This window comes from Grampus griseus, assembly GCF_964374135.1.
Source record: "Grampus griseus genome assembly, chromosome: 6".
NCBI classification, from domain to species: Eukaryota; Metazoa; Chordata; class Mammalia; order Artiodactyla; family Delphinidae; genus Grampus; species Grampus griseus.
In genome coordinates this window covers 42608695-42624479 of record NC_139000.1, presented here as the reverse complement: position 1 = coordinate 42624479, position 15785 = coordinate 42608695, and the positions used below count along the sequence as shown (strand labels likewise).

The following is a 15785-nucleotide window of genomic DNA, read 5'->3' as shown; positions in this document are numbered from 1 at the left end:
GAAGGATTGGTATTAATTCTTTTTAAATGTTTGATAGAATTCACCAGTGAAGCCATCTATTCCTGGATTTTTTTTTGTTGGGAGGTTTTGATTCGACCTTAGGACTTATTGCTCTATTCAGACTTCTTATTTGTTCATGATTCTGTCTTGGAAGGTTGTATGTTTCTAGAAATTTATCCATTTCTTCTAGGTTGTCCAATTCGTTAACATATAAAAATATCCATGCTAGTCTCTTATGATCCTTTAAATTTCTGTGGTATCATGTGTCACATCTCCTTTTTCATAACTGATAATATTTATTTGAGCCCTCTCTCTTTTTCATGGTGAATCTAGCTAAAGGTTTGTCAATTTTGTCTTTTCAAAGAATCAGCTCTTCAGTTTAATTGATCTTTGCTGCTGTGTTTTGGTTTCTATTTCATTTATTTCTCCTCTCTTCTTTGTTATTTTTTACTTCTAACTTTGGGTTTTGTTCTTTTTTTTGCCTAATTTCTTGATGTGTAAACAGTAATTTTGTTTATTTGAGGTTTTTCTTGTTTCTTAAAGTAGACATCCATGCTTTTCTCTTTTAGAACTGCTTTTGCTGCATCCCGTAAATTTTGGTATGTTGTATTTCTTTTTTTTTTTTTTTTTTTGGCTGCGTTGGGTGTTCGTTGCTGTGTGTGGGCTTTGTCCAGCTGCGGCGAGTGGGGGCTACCCTTCCTTGTGTTGTGCAGGCTTCTCACTGCCGTGGCCTCTCCCACCGCGGGGCGTGGGCTCTAGGCATGTGGGCTTCAGCAGTTGTGGCTCGTGGGCCCAGTAGTCGTGGCTCACGGGCTCTAGAGCACAGACTCAGTAGCTGTGGCACACGGGCCTAGCTGCTCTGCGGCAGGTGGGATCCCCCCTGGACCAGGGCACGAACCCACGTCCCCTGCATTGGCAGGCGAATTCCCAACCACTGAGCCACCAGGGAAGCCCCCTGGTATGTTGTATTTCTATTTCCATTTGTCTCAAGGTATTTTTTAATTTCTCTTTTGATTTATTAATTGACCCAATAGTAAAACTGTCACTATTGCAGAAGACACGATATTATATGTACAAAAACTCTAAAGACTCCACCAAAAAAACTGTTGGAACTAATCAACAAATTCATTAAAGTTGCAGGATACAAAGTCAACATACTAAAATCTGTTGCATTTTTATACACTAATAACAAACTATCAGGAAAGAGAAATTAAGAAGACAACACCATTTACAATTGACTCAAAAAGGACAAAGTACCTAGGAATAAATTTAACTGAGGAGGTAAAAGACCTATCCACTGAAAGCTATAAGACATTGATGAAAGAAATTGAAAAAAACACAAATAAACAGAAAGATATTCTGTGCCTCATGGGTTGGAATAATTAATGCTGTTAAAATGTATATCCTACCTGAGACAGTTTACAAATTCCATGCAGTCTCTATGAAAATACCAATGACATTTTTCACAGAACTAGAACAAGAAACTCTGACATTTGTGTGGAACCGTGGGAGACCCGAATAGCCAAAACAATCTTGAGAAAGAAGAACAAAGCTGGAGACATCATGAGCCCTGATTTCTAGGTATATTACAAAGCAATAGTAATCAAAACAGTATGGTACTGGCATAAAAACAGACACATCAATTAGTGGAACAGGATAGAGAGCCCAGAAATAAGCCCACATATCTGTGATCAATTAATTTATGACAAAAGAGCCAAGAATATACGTTTAGGAAAGGGTAACTTTTCAATAAATGATGCTGGTAAAACTGGACAGCCACATGCAAAAGAATGAAAATGGACTACTGTCTTACACCATAAATAAAAATTAACTCATAATGAATTAAAGATGTGAATGTAAGACCTAAAACCATAAAACTCCTAGAAGAATACATAAGCAGTAAGCTTCTTGACATTGGTCTTTGTGATGATTATTTTGGTTCTGATTCCCAAAAGGGAACAAAAACAAAAATAAACAAATGTGACTACATCAAACTAAAAAGCTTCTGCGCAGCACAGGAAACCATCAACTAAATGAAAAGCCAGTCTATGAAATAGTGTTATGTAATTGCAATTCGTATATCTGATATAAGGTGTTAATATCTAAAATAATATAAAAAACTCATACAACTCAATAGGGAAAAAAACAAACAAAAATGGACAGAGGATCTGAATAGGCATTTTTTCCAAACAAGACATACAACTAGCCAACAGGTTCACGAAAAGATGCTCAACTCACTAATCATCAGGGTAATGCAAATCAAAACCATGAGATATAACCTCATACCTGTTAGAATGGCTATTATCAAAAAAACAAGCAATAGAAAGTGTTGGTGAGGATGTGGGAAAAGGGAACCCTTGTGCTTTGTTGATGAGAATGTAAATTGGTGCAGACACTATGGAAACTAGTATTAAAGTTCCTCAAAAAGTTAAAAATAGAATTACCATCTGATCTGGCAATTCCACTTCTGAGTATTTATTTGAAGAAAGCAAAAACACTCACTTGATAAGATATGTGCACCCTCATGTTCATTGCAGCATTACTGACAATAGCCAAGATATGGAAGCAACCTAAGTGTCCATTAATGGGTGAATGGATAAAGATGTGCTGTCTGTTGGGTTGGCCAAAAAAATTCATTCGGGTTTTTCCATAAGAGCTTATGGAAAAACCCAAACGAAGTTTTTGGCCAGCCCAGTAGATACCATCGAATGCTACTCAGCCATTAAAAGGAATGAAATCTTGCCATTTGTGACAACATGAATGGACCTTGAAGGCATTATGCTAAGTGAAATAAGTCAGAGAAAGATAAATATGGTATGATCTTGCTTATATGTGGAATCTAAAAAAAAAAAAACCAACCAAGGTAGTACAGAGAACAGATTGGTCGTTGCCATAGGTGGGGGGGGGGGTGGTGCAGAAAATGGGTGAAGGGGGTCCAGAGACACAAACTTCCAGTTATAAAGTAAGTCATAGAGATGTAAAGTACAGCATGGTGACTGTAGTTAATAATACTGTTTTGCATATTTGAAAGTTGCTGAAAGAGCAAATCTTAAAAGTACTCATCACAAGAAGAAGAATTTCTAAGTAAGTGTGAGGACAGATGTTAACTAAACTTATTGTGGTGATCATTTCACAATGTATATTAATATGGAGTCATGTTGTACACCCGGAACTAATATAATGTTTTATGTCATTTATACCTCAATTAAAGGAAAAGACAAACTATTCACTAGTTTAATTTCATTATATTCCTTTTTAGCATAAGAACATTATTATGTGTAGAGATGACATTAAAACTATTTTAATAGACTTTATTTTTAGAGCAGTTTTTCATTCACTGCACAGTTGAGCAGATGATAGAGATTTAACATATATCCCCTGCACCTACACAGGCATAGCCTCTCACATGATAAATATTCTCCACCAGAGTGATACATTTGTTGCAGTTGATGAACCTACATTGACACACTACACCCAAATTCTATAGTTTACTTGGTTCAGCTTGGTGTTGTGCATTCTAAGGGATTTGAACAAATGTATAATGACATGTATCCAATATTACAGTATCGTACACAGTAGTTTCACTGCCCTAAAAGCCCTCTGTGATCCATCTATTCATCCTTTCCTGTCATCCCTCAATCCCTGGCAACCACTCATCTTTTTACTTTGTCCATAGTTTTGCCTTCTCCAGAAAGTCATATAGTTGGAATTATATACTATCTAGCTTTTCCAGACTGGCTTCTTTCAGTTACTAATATGTATTTAAGTTATCTCTATGTCTTTTCATGACTTGATAATTCATTTCTTCTTAGCACTTAATACACTGTGTGATGTACCACAGTTTACCCATTCAAGTACCAGAGGATGTGTTGGTTGCTTCCAAGTTTTGCCAGTTCTGAGTAAAGGTGCAGTAAACATCCATATGCCGGTTTTTGTGTGGACATAAGTTTTCAGTTTCTTTGGATAAATACCAAGGAGCACAACTGTTGAGTCTAATATAAGTGTATGTTTAGTTTTATAAGAAGCTCTCGAACATTCTCCAAAGTGGCTGTACCTTTTAGCATCCTCATCAGTAATGAAGAGAGTTCCTGTTGCTCCATATCCTCACTAGTGTTTGGTGTCAATGGCCTGGATTTTGAGCATCCTAATAAGGTGTGTAGTGTATCTTACTGTTGTTTTAATTTCATTTCCTTGATGATAACATGTAGAACATCTTTTCATATGTTTATTTGCCATCTGTATATCTTCTCTGGTGAGGTCTCTGTTAAATTCTTTGGCCAATTTTTTAAATTGTATTGTTTGTTTCCTTGTTGAATTTAAAGAATTCTTTGTATATTTTGGATAACAGTCCTTTATCATATGTGTCTTTTGCAAATATTTTCTTCCAGTCTGTGGCTTGTCTTTTCATTCTCTTATAGTCTTTTGCAGAGAAGAATTTTTATTTCTAATGAAGTCCAGTTTATTGATTCTTCCTTTCCTTGATCATGCCTTTGGTGTTGGATCCTAAAAAGTCATTACCGGGCTTCTCTGGTGGTGCAGTGGTTGAGAGTCTGCCTGCTGATGCAGGGGACACAGGTTTGTGCCCCGGTCCGGGAAGATCCCACATGCCGCGGAGCAGCTGGGCCCATGAGCCATGGCTGCTGAGCCTGCGCGTCTGGAGCCTGTGCTCCGCAACGGGAGAGGCCACAAAAGTGGGAAGCCCGTGTACCGCAAAAAAAAAAAAAAGTCATTGCTAATCCAAGAATGTCTAGATATTCTCCCATATTCTTGAAATTTTATAGTTTTGTATTATATATATAGATGCATCATCCATTTTGAGCTGATTTTTGTGAAGGGTGGTTTTTTGTGTGTGGATATCCATTTAGTCCATCAACATTTGTCAAAAAGACTGTCTTTCTCCATTGTATTGCTTTTGCTGTTTAGTCCAAGATCAATTGAGTATATTTAGGGAAGTCTATTTCTGGACTCTCCGTTGTGTTCTATTGATGTGTTTTGTCTGTTCTTTTGCCAGTACCACAGTGCCTTGATTACTGTAACTTTATAGCAAGTTCTAAAATCAGGTGGTGTCAGTCCTTCAACTTTGTTCTTCTCCTTTAATATAGATCCTCCTCAACTTTCGATGGTATTATGTCACAACAAACCATTGTAAGTTGAAAATATTCTAAGCTGAAATGAATTTAATTCCCCTGATTTACTGAACATCGTAGCTTAGCCCAGCATACTTTAAACATCCTCAGAACACTTATTTAGCCTACAGTTGAGCAATATCATCTAACACAAAGCCTATTTTATCATGAAGTGATGAATATCTCATATAATTTATTGAATACTGTACTGAAAGTGAAAATCAGTATGGTTGTAAGGGTACAGTAGTTGTAAGTTTATCAGTTTTTTTTTGTTTGTTTTGTTTTTTGTTTTTTTTCACAAAAGTTTATTCTTAAATGTACAATAGGTTCCAAGACAACACTTCATTCCAGCTATAGGTGGCAACAGATGTTATGGCAGGGAATCCAGATGTTTAATCCAGATGTTTAAACAGGAATGGAACTAAGGATCATCATTGCCTCAGGCACAAGGAACAGCTTACTTTTTGCCAGATTTCTAAATTCCACCTGTGGCCAGGGGGCTTTTCCCCGTGGCCTTTGCTTTTAGCTCCTCAAGTTTCTTTTGCTCCTCCTTCTGTTTCTGCTTGAATGCCTATCTTCCTTGTCCATCTCCTTGGCTTGCTTCTTGGGCTGCTTCAGGGGCTTCTTCTCGCCACCTTCACGGCCCGACATGGCGCCTGCCGCCCCTTCCCCAGACCCTGCCACCAGATGTGGATATAAGTTTTTTTACCATCATGATACAAACCATCTTAAGTTGGGGACCGTCTGTATTGTCTTAGGTATTCTGGGTCTTTTGCCTCTGCTTATGAAATTTAGAATCAATTTGTCAGTATACATGAATTGGTTCCTGGAATTTTGATTGGTATTGCATTGAATCTGTAGATCGGGTTGGGAATAACTGACATCTTGGAACTGTTGAGTCTTCCTATCCTTGAACATGGATCATTTATTTCTCCATATATTTGGATTCTTGAACTCTAAACACTAATTAGAGTTTTGTAGTTTTCCTCATAGAGGTCTTGTGCATATTTTATTAAATTTTTTTCCCTAAGAATTACATTATTGGGGTGCTAATGTAAATGAAAATTGTGTTTTTAATTTCAAATTCCACTTTGTCCTTTATTGGTATATAGGAAAGCCGTTGACTTGTATCCTGCAACCTTACTATAATGACATACTAGTTTGAGTTTTTTTATTGTTGATTCTTTTAGATTTTGTGCATATATGATCATGTAATCTGTGAACAGTTTTATTTCTTCCATCCCAGTCTGCATCCTAGTCTGTATACCTTTTATTTCTTTTCTTCTCTTATTGTATTTGGTAAGACCTACATTACAATGTGAAAATGGGTGGTAAGAGGGGAAGGACATCCTTACTTGTTCCTTAGTGTGAAAGCTTTGAGTTTCTCACCATTATGATGTTAGCTGTAGGTTGTTTGAAGATACTCTTTATCAAGTTGAGGAAGTTCTCTTTTATTCCTAGTTCACTGGGAGCTTTTATCATGAGTGGTTGTTGGATATTGTCAGATGCCTTTTCTGCATCAATTTATATGATCATGTGGTTTTTCTTCTTTAGCCTATGGATGTGATAGATTATGTCAGTTGGTTTTTGAATGTTGAACCAGCCTGTTATCTTGGGATAAATCCTACTTGGTCATGGTGCATAATTTTTTCCACTGTTGGATTTAATTTGCTATTATTTTGTTGAAGATTTTTGCATCTGTGTTAATGAAAATTCCTATGAAAATTCCTGTCCTGTAGTTCTCTTCTTCCCTTCTTCCTCCTTTCCCCCGTTTTTTTTTTTTTTTTTTTTGGTCTGTGTGTTTGTAGTTTTGGTATTAGGGTAATTCAGGCTTCATAGAATGAGTTAGGAAGTATTTTCTGTTTCTATAGTCTGAAAGAGATTGTACAGAATTGGTATAGTACCTTCCTTAAATGTTTGTTAACATTCACTAGTGAACCCATCTGGGCCTGGTGCTTTCTGTTTTGGAAGGGTATTAATTATTGACTTAATGTCTTTAATAGATATTCAGTTTGTTTATTCCTGTGTGAGTTTGACAGGGTATGTCTTTCAAGGAATTGTTCCATTTTATTAGGTTATCAAATTGGTGGGCAGAGTTGTTCATAGTATTTCTTTACTCTTTTAATGTGCATGATACCTATAGTGATGTCCTCTGTTTCATTTCTGATACTAGTAATTTGTGTTCTCTTTGTTTTTCCTAAGTTAGCCTGGTGAGATGTATAACTTTGTTGATTTTTTTCAGAGAACCACTTTTGGTGTCTTTGATTTTCTCTAATGATTTCTTTTGGTTTCATTGATTTCTGATCTAATTTTAATTATTTCTTTACTTTTGCTTACTTTGGATTTGTTCTCTTCTTCTTTTTCTAGTTTCCTAAGATGTGGAAGCATAGACAATTGATTTTAAATCTTCTTTTCTAATATATGCATTCAATGCTATGTTTCCCTCTAAGTGCAGCTTTCACTATAGCCCACAGATTTTGATTAGGTGTGTTGTCATTTTTATTCAGTTCCAAGTGTTTTTTAATTCTTTCTTTAAGATTTCTTTTTTGACTTAGGTGTTACTTAGAAGTGTGTTGTTTATTCTCCAAATATTTTGGAATTTTCCAACTGTTCTGTTATTGATTTCTATTTTAATTCTGTTGTGGTCTGAAGGCAGATGTTGTATGATTTCTTTTTTTTAAATTTGCTAAGGTGTGTTCTGTGGCTGAGAATGTGGTTGATCTTGGTGAGTATTCCATGTGAGCTTAAGAAGAATGAATATTCTGCTCTTGCTGGATGAAGTAGTCTGTAGATATCCATTACATCCAGTTATTTGATGGTATTACTGAGTTCAACTATGTCCTTACTGATTTTTCGTCTGCTAGATCTGTCCATTTTTGATAGAGGAGTGTGAAGTGTTCTAATATGGTAGTGGGTTCATTTATTTCCCTTTGCAGTATTATCACTTTTGCTTTCTATTGTTAGATAAGTACACCTTAAGGATTGTTGTGTTCTAATGGAGAATTGACCCCTTTATCATTGTATAATGCCTTTCTTTATCCCTGATAACTTTTGCATGCTTTGAAGTCTGCTCTGTCTGAAAATTTATATAGCTATCTCTGCTTTCTTCTTATTAGTGTTAACATAATGTATTTTTCAACATCTGTTTACTTTCAATCTATACGTACTTTAAAGTGGGTTTCTTGTAGACAGTGTATACTTGGGTCTTGTTTTTTTGATCCATTTTGGCAATTGTTGTCTTTTATTTGGTACATTTAGACCATTGATATTCAAAGTGATCATTGATACAGTTGGGTAAAATAATTTTTTTCTAACTAAAAGTTAGTAGGGCTTTACTTTTGTTTTTGAGACCACATGAATGTGTTCTATTTGCATGTGTATAAAAGTACCTTACTCTTAGCTGTCCTGGAATCAATGTTCTTTTTTTTTTTAATTTTTAAAAAAATAATTTTTGACTGCATTGCACAGCTCACAGGATCTTAGTTCCCTGACCAGGGATAGAACCTGGACCCTGGCAGTGAAGTGCCGAATCCTAACTACTGGACCACCAGGAAATTCTTCCATGTTCTTTTTTTTTTTTCCTTTTTTGCGGTACGTGGGCCTCTCACTGTTGTGGCCTCTCCCGTTGCGGAGCACAGGCTCCGGACGCTCAGGCCCAGCGGCCATGGCCCACGGGCCCAGCCGCTCCGCGGCACGTGGGATCCTCCCGGACCCGGTCACGAACCCGCGTCCCCTGCATCGGCAGGCGGACCCTCACCACTGTGCCACCAGGGAAGCCCCTTCCATGTTCTTTTGATGGTTGACTTTTTATTTTTTTAATGTTTATAAGTTATTTAAGTTTTAAATGGAAGCTATCTTGTGAAATCTTTTGAACTCATTTAGGAATTTCTTTACCCAGTGAATTGAGATACAGAAAATAAGGGAGTTAGAGAACTAAAGTAAAAATGAACTATCTCTGGGAATAAGAAAGGTAAGAAATATGCTTATGTACATCTCAAGGATTTGAGAAGGCCATCTTCTCTGGGAACTCATTCCCAGACAAAAGATGTCAGTTAACTGGTATAATGAAAACTTCTCCTTTTTTGTGAGCCCTGAATTAAATGTGATCTATGTATTTTGGGAAGCAGATTAAGTATTGTGGCCTGAAAACTTAATCATTGGATATGATTTATACATTTTAGTTCCATACTCTACACTTGTTATGTAGCCTCTGAGAACTTGCATGTGGTGAATTGTGTTATGATTATCTCTTCCTGAAAAAATTATCATACATGGAAGATACAGAGTTCTGCTTTATTATGCTTTTTACATCAAAGTTTGCTCTGGCAGTTGGAAAGAAAAGTAAACCAACTTGATAGTGTTCACCAGTAATCCAGAAGTATTATAGCAGTTGTTAATATTTATGTTTTTTTATAATTTTTTGTTTTCCCAAAAGCAAATGATAAGAAAACGCTTACACACATAATACAAGATATATAATTATTAGTGCACCTATTTTGTAATATATTTGCTTCTGTTTTCTTAGAAAGAGTAGGAAGAAGTGAATAGCACAATTTCTTACACAAAGTAAATGATCAGTAAATAGTTATTCAATGAATGAATAAATGTGTGAAAAAAGTGGAGACCTTCTTAAGGATTGAAATGTGATTAGCATCTACAGTAGAAGACTAGCTTAATTGCTAATAAGCTTTTAAATCTGGAGGATTCTGTGGAAATATGTTGCATTTTTTTCCTGAAGAGTAGTATGATTGGTTTGTAGTCCTTTCTTCCAGTATCTAGTTATTGATTTTGAACAGTTGTAAGTAATTTGCTGATGATAGTTATAAAGACTTTACACAAAATACTATTCTACAACAGTTTCCTCACTTATCTTCTTAGATTTTGAGCAGCAGCAACAATACAACTAGTAAAGACTGATAATATGGTAATAGTTTATTTTAATCTAAACTAATACAGACAACAGTTTAGTTTCTCATCAGATACCTGATGCTTTTTCTCTACAATTAGGATTTTAGAGATACTGACAGTTTTCTTTCTAGCTATTTCTATGACTCAGGACTAGAATCTCTTCATGTTCCTATCTAGGTTTAGAAGGGTAAGAATCTTCAGCATTGTGGCATAAGAGAAGGGAATTGTGAGATGAAATTACATTTTTAGAGTTTAAAATAAAGGATGAAGGACCTGAGTTGAGTAATACAGAAATCAAGGCCCAGAATTGATATGATACAGGAAATCCTTCTTTTCCAATTCTAAAATTATTAATATTGCCTGCATTTATTTTCCATTAGTTTTTCTATGAAAGAATAATTTTAGAAATTATTTTTAGATGAAAACAAGAAACCAGTTTATTTGATTACAACACTGGATAACACAATGGAAGATCTGTTAACACTGGAATATGTGAAGGTAAGTAGTTTGATTTATATTCTTGTTATGGTAAGCATGCTGCTGAAATATTAAAATCAAGTTTTATAAGTTTAGCAATATAAGTTTATATATAGCAATATAAGTTTATATATAGCAATATAAGTTTATAAGTTTAGCAATAAGTTTAGTTTAATCTTCATTTAAACTTATATTTCATTTAACTTATATTTAACTTATATTTAACTTATAGTTTAGTTTAATCTTCATTTAAACTTATATTTCATTTAAACTTATATTTCATTAACTTATATTTCATTTAACTTATATTGCTATAAGTTTATATATAGCAATATAAGTTTATAAGTTTAGCAATAAGTTTAGTTTAATCTTCATTCTGATGTGATCGCTATAACTCCTAAAAGTTTAAGATTTTTTTGTTTTGTCATCCTCTGTTAGATACTTGTGATTTATAAACACTTCACATAGCAAGATAATAAGCAGCCCACATTCTAAGTAGAAATGACCTGCAGTTTGGCTATTTCCCCCCCCATCAGGATGTCAACAAACTTTTCAGTCTTGATGGAATTTATTGTGGTATAGGATATAAGATGAGGCTTTCACTTGATTTCCCACCATTGTCTGAAGTTACCTAATTTTCCTGCTGTCAGTGACTCTATTCCTTTCCTATGGATTTATGATAACCATTTCGTCATTTATTAAGTTTTTATGTGTACTGTGGTCTACATATGATTTAGCCCTTGTTTTCATTGACCTGTTTTTATGTAAGTGCCATGTTATTTTAATAATTACAGTACTTAATGGTAAATGAGAATTATATCACTTTTAAGACCAGTTTTTACTATTATTGATATAGATATTTTAGTGTTTTGTTGTTTATGAATTAAACAGCTTTTATATTGTAGAAATGTTCCAAATCTAAAGATACCACAGAGTATTTGATACCTGGCAGACTGTTGCGTCAAAATTTTGTTTTAACATATAGGAAGATTTGGGAAGTATCTTACAGAGTTGTCGCTGACTAAATGATTGTCCTCTACATGTGATAATACCTAAATATCCACTCTTGATAATAAGCAAGATAGTACGTAACATTTATTGAATACTTAGCAAATTTGTTCTGGTGAAGCAGTCGTTTGTTTAAGTAATTATATATATATATATATATAAAAATAGCTGGCAAATTATATAAATGTGTGTTAGGACCATTATGTAATTATATATATACATATGTCTTCCTATGATAATCTAACAGATTTGTTTTTTTCACTTTGTATAGGCTGAAAAGAATTTACCCATAACAATGTTGAAGGACACCTATAACAATGTTGTGCAACTGATTAAGGTATAGGTGAATAATAATTTATTTTTTAATTAGATACTGTATTTCTAAGCAAATATATTATGAAAATTATTTTATAACTAGAACTGTAAGATCATTGAGGATAAAAATTGAATATTATAAATTGTATCCTTTATACCACAAAGAATACAGACAAATATTTGTATTACTAAAATCAGCTTTGTTCTTTAGGTGAATTTTTCCTCTTTGGATATTCATTTACATACTGAAGCACTTCTGAATACAATAAATTATTTTAATAATATCCTTCCATATTCGGAGGAAAAACCAGCCCCAGTGCATATTGCAGAGACTGAAGACAAAGGAGAGTTTATTAAAAAAATACGTATGTTTCTTTAAAATTCAACATCAAATTTTTACTAAGTAGATCAATAAATTTTGGCTCTTGCGTTATTATTATAATATTGGCTTTAGAATTCTATTGCTAGATTAATATTTAGAAAGATTCATTATATAACAGGTTAATTTTAGAAAATAATAGTAAAGTGATTATTGCTGAAGAAAAGTGGCTTTTATTTATCTTATTCATTTTAGTTGAAGATTATACAGTAGAAGTATTTAATGTAATTAAATTTCATGCATTTAATATTATTTAAATTAGAAAAATAGAACTAACAAAATTTGAATAATATGAGAGTATATTTTTTAATCGGAGTGCTTTTCTAAGCAGTCAAAAGTTGCAAGTTTGATAATAATATGTATCACCCTGTAATCATTAAATCGCAAAAGATTTATGATTTTACAACTACGACTTCTTAGTTTCAAATGTTATTCTCATCTAGGAACTATTTTTGTTTTGTCTCTTTGCATTTGTTTGGCTTTGTTTTCATTGGATTGGATTTTCTTTAGCATTCCTAATTTAGTAGGTAATATATTGCTTGCTTTCAATTTGCAAATCACGTTTTCCTCTAGCATTATCATTGTTGTGATATTTCAGTTACTTTATAAGTGTAGTAAGGTAACTACTAAAAGTTTTGTCTTATGTTTTACAATATGACTTTCTTTTTGCAGCTTTAAAACTATCCAAGAATGAAGATATTATTACCTTACAGATTTTAGCAGAATTATCATGTTTACAGATCTTTATTCAAGATCAGAAACATAACATTTCAGAAATTAAGATTGAAGGTAATAAGATTTGAGGAAAAGTAAATTCAGAACTATTAAATGAAGGAAAAAGAATTTAATAATTTTTTTTTCCCTTAGGGCTTGATTCTGAGATGATTATGAGGCCATCAGTGACTGAAATAAATGCAAAGCTAAGGAATATAATTGTTCTGGATTCTGATATAGCAGCTGTATACAAAAAGGTATGAATTTGTTTCTATTCATTAACATTATTAAACATAATTGTCCTTTAAGATTGTTCATAGGTATAAATTAAACAGTCATCGGATTTTAGCAGTGTGTCTTAGTAGGTCCATGGGCTTTGAAGTTAGGCATAATTAGGTTCTTATTTTAGCCCTGCTCTTCAGTAGTTGGGTGGCCTAATCTCAGAATCTGTTTATTTGTAAAATGACGATTAAGTATCTCATAAATGAAATTAGTACAAGTGATACTGCTGGAACTTAGTTGTGGAGTGCTTTTGTGGGGAAGGGGGGAGGGGAGTAGCAAATGCATTATTTACTTTTTATCTTTTTGCTATTTTGAAGTATTATGAACCTTGTACTGCATTTCAGATTTCAGAGCAGAGGATATGAAGTCAGATTGAATAAACGAGATTTTTTTTTTTAAGTTTATTTTCATGGATACTTACTAACGTAGCATTATAATGTTAAGAGAGTCCTTGGAACTAGGTGGCTAGTGGTTGAAGGATAGGTCCTTTTGTTGTTACTGGGTGCAAGAGAGTAAGGTTCTTGGACTAGATACTGTTGTGGAGTTGGACAGGTAATTTTTAAACAGTGGAGCATCTGGGTAAGGTGGTATATTTAAAGGAGTGAAGAGAACATCAAATAGTAGGATTAGAAAAGGCTGAGGTACTTGTTGAGTCAGGAAGTCAAAGTTTGGAATGTGACAGGAAGAAAGGAAATAGATGTATAGGCTTATTAGCAAATAATACTGATGAGATACAGTGATGACCTGATTTTTATGTTAAATAAAAATTCTTATGCCTTGTATTTTCTTATTGTGGTTTGTTAGCATGAGATAACAAGAGTCCCCAAAACATCAAAGGTACATGGCTCATAGGAATAAAGAACAAGAAATTTTTCAGAAGCCATGGTTTGATTTGCTTCCATTGCTTTTATTTGAAAAATTATAGTATTAGAGCGTTTAGGAAGTAGATTGTCCATTTTATTTGTCCTATTTAGAAAGTAAAGCTAATATAAATAAATGAATCTACTACAAGTCATACAAGTAGTTAGTAATGGAACTGATATTATAACCTAAGACATTTACTTTTTTTCTCTGTAATTTTATTTTTAATGCATCTTTAAGGTTAAAAATCCAACTTAAGAAAAGCTACAAAATGAAGTTTCTCACTTGTGTCTTCTTGTCCCACCCCATTTTGCTTTCCATATTTCTTGACTTTGATTCCGATGTATATGATTTTTAAACAAACTACCTTCATAACTCTCCACATGTCAAGGAACCAAAGAGACATAATCTTTTTGCCCTGGATCAGAGCTTTGTAATTACTGTTCCATGACACACTATTGTGCCCTGAGTGGGTTTTAAGTATAATATATTGAGCCCTTCAGCTTTCTGGGCAGCTGGAGAAAGGACTAGAGTTCTCAGATTATTTGACTCTGTCCTGGAGCAGCATTCATTTATACTAGTATCATTGTACAGATACTGTTATTTATGTGTGCCATAACCTGAAAAAGATTCTAGCTGACCTGACATTCTCATGAAATAAAATATCACTGTAAATTATGAGTGTTTAAAAATTTATCCAGTTGTTAAGCTTGTTAATTCTTGGTGGTAGGTACACCAGTATTTCTAACTGTTTTATACTTTTCTGTCTTTAGTATCAGGCTAATATTGGCTTCATAAAATGAATTTGGAAGTGTTTTCTCATCTGTTTTCTGAAAGATTTATGTAGAATTGGTATATATTATGTCTTCCTTAAGTGTTTGATGGAACTCAGCAGTGAAGCTGTGTGGCTTTGAGGTTTTCTGTGGGGAAGAATTTTTAATTACTGTTCCATTTCTTTACTTGATGTAAGTCTAATCAGATTTTCTTGTTCTTCTTGAGTGAGATTTGATAATGTGGATCTTTTTTGGAATTTTTGCACATATGGTTTTGTTTCTATTGTTCTTACATATTTTTATTAAAAATTGAGATGATAACAAGCTATTATATAAATTGTATATCCTTGCTTTTTTTCCTCCTTACTCTTCATTGTAGTTTTTAACCTTATATGTTTGCATCCTTAAACAATATATTGCCCAGTTTTGTGGTATTTGGAAATATGTTTTATTTTGAAATATAGCATATACACAAAAGCAAGTAATATAACGTAAAGAACAACAGTAAAACAAATACCTTTATACCCAACTCTCAAGCCAAGTAATAGAACATACCCCAGAAGTCACCAGTATGCCCTAATTTGACTTTATTGTACTGTCTCCTTGGAGAGTTAACTATGTCCGGCTTTTTGTATTTTTAATAAATGTTACCAGCTATGTATGAATCCTTACATAACACGTTGTTTCATCTTGCACTCCCCTTTTTAAAGGAGATCATATTTTATATGTATTTCTTTAGCCTTGCATCTTATCATTCATTATATTTTTGAGGTGTATCCATGTTGACGTTTGTAGGTATAGTTCATTCATTTTTTTTTTTTAACCATGCTTTTAAATTTTTATTTATTTATTTATTTTTATACAGCAGGTTCTTATTAGTTATCTATTTTATGCATATTAGTATATATATGTCAATCCCAATCTCCCAATTCATCCCACCAA

At 33.6% G+C, this 15785-nt stretch overlaps 1 protein-coding gene and 1 pseudogene across 2 annotated transcripts in view; one reads left to right on the top strand and one right to left on the bottom strand.

The window, feature by feature from the left end:
- Window positions 1–15785, top strand: part of VPS13A (vacuolar protein sorting 13 homolog A) — a 235726-nt gene that overhangs the window by 91482 nt on the left and 128459 nt on the right. Inside the window, exons 27-31 of the mRNA XM_082656304.1 lie at window positions 10453–10532; window positions 11791–11856; window positions 12046–12199; window positions 12886–13002; window positions 13081–13184. Of these exons, the coding sequence (XP_082512430.1) occupies window positions 10453–10532; window positions 11791–11856; window positions 12046–12199; window positions 12886–13002; window positions 13081–13184 (521 nt within the window). The remainder of the gene's footprint in view (window positions 1–10452; window positions 10533–11790; window positions 11857–12045; window positions 12200–12885; window positions 13003–13080; window positions 13185–15785) is intronic.
- Window positions 5584–5777, bottom strand: LOC309823763 (translation machinery-associated protein 7-like; annotated as a pseudogene). The gene has a single exon. The product of its transcript is annotated as a translation machinery-associated protein 7-like (transcript).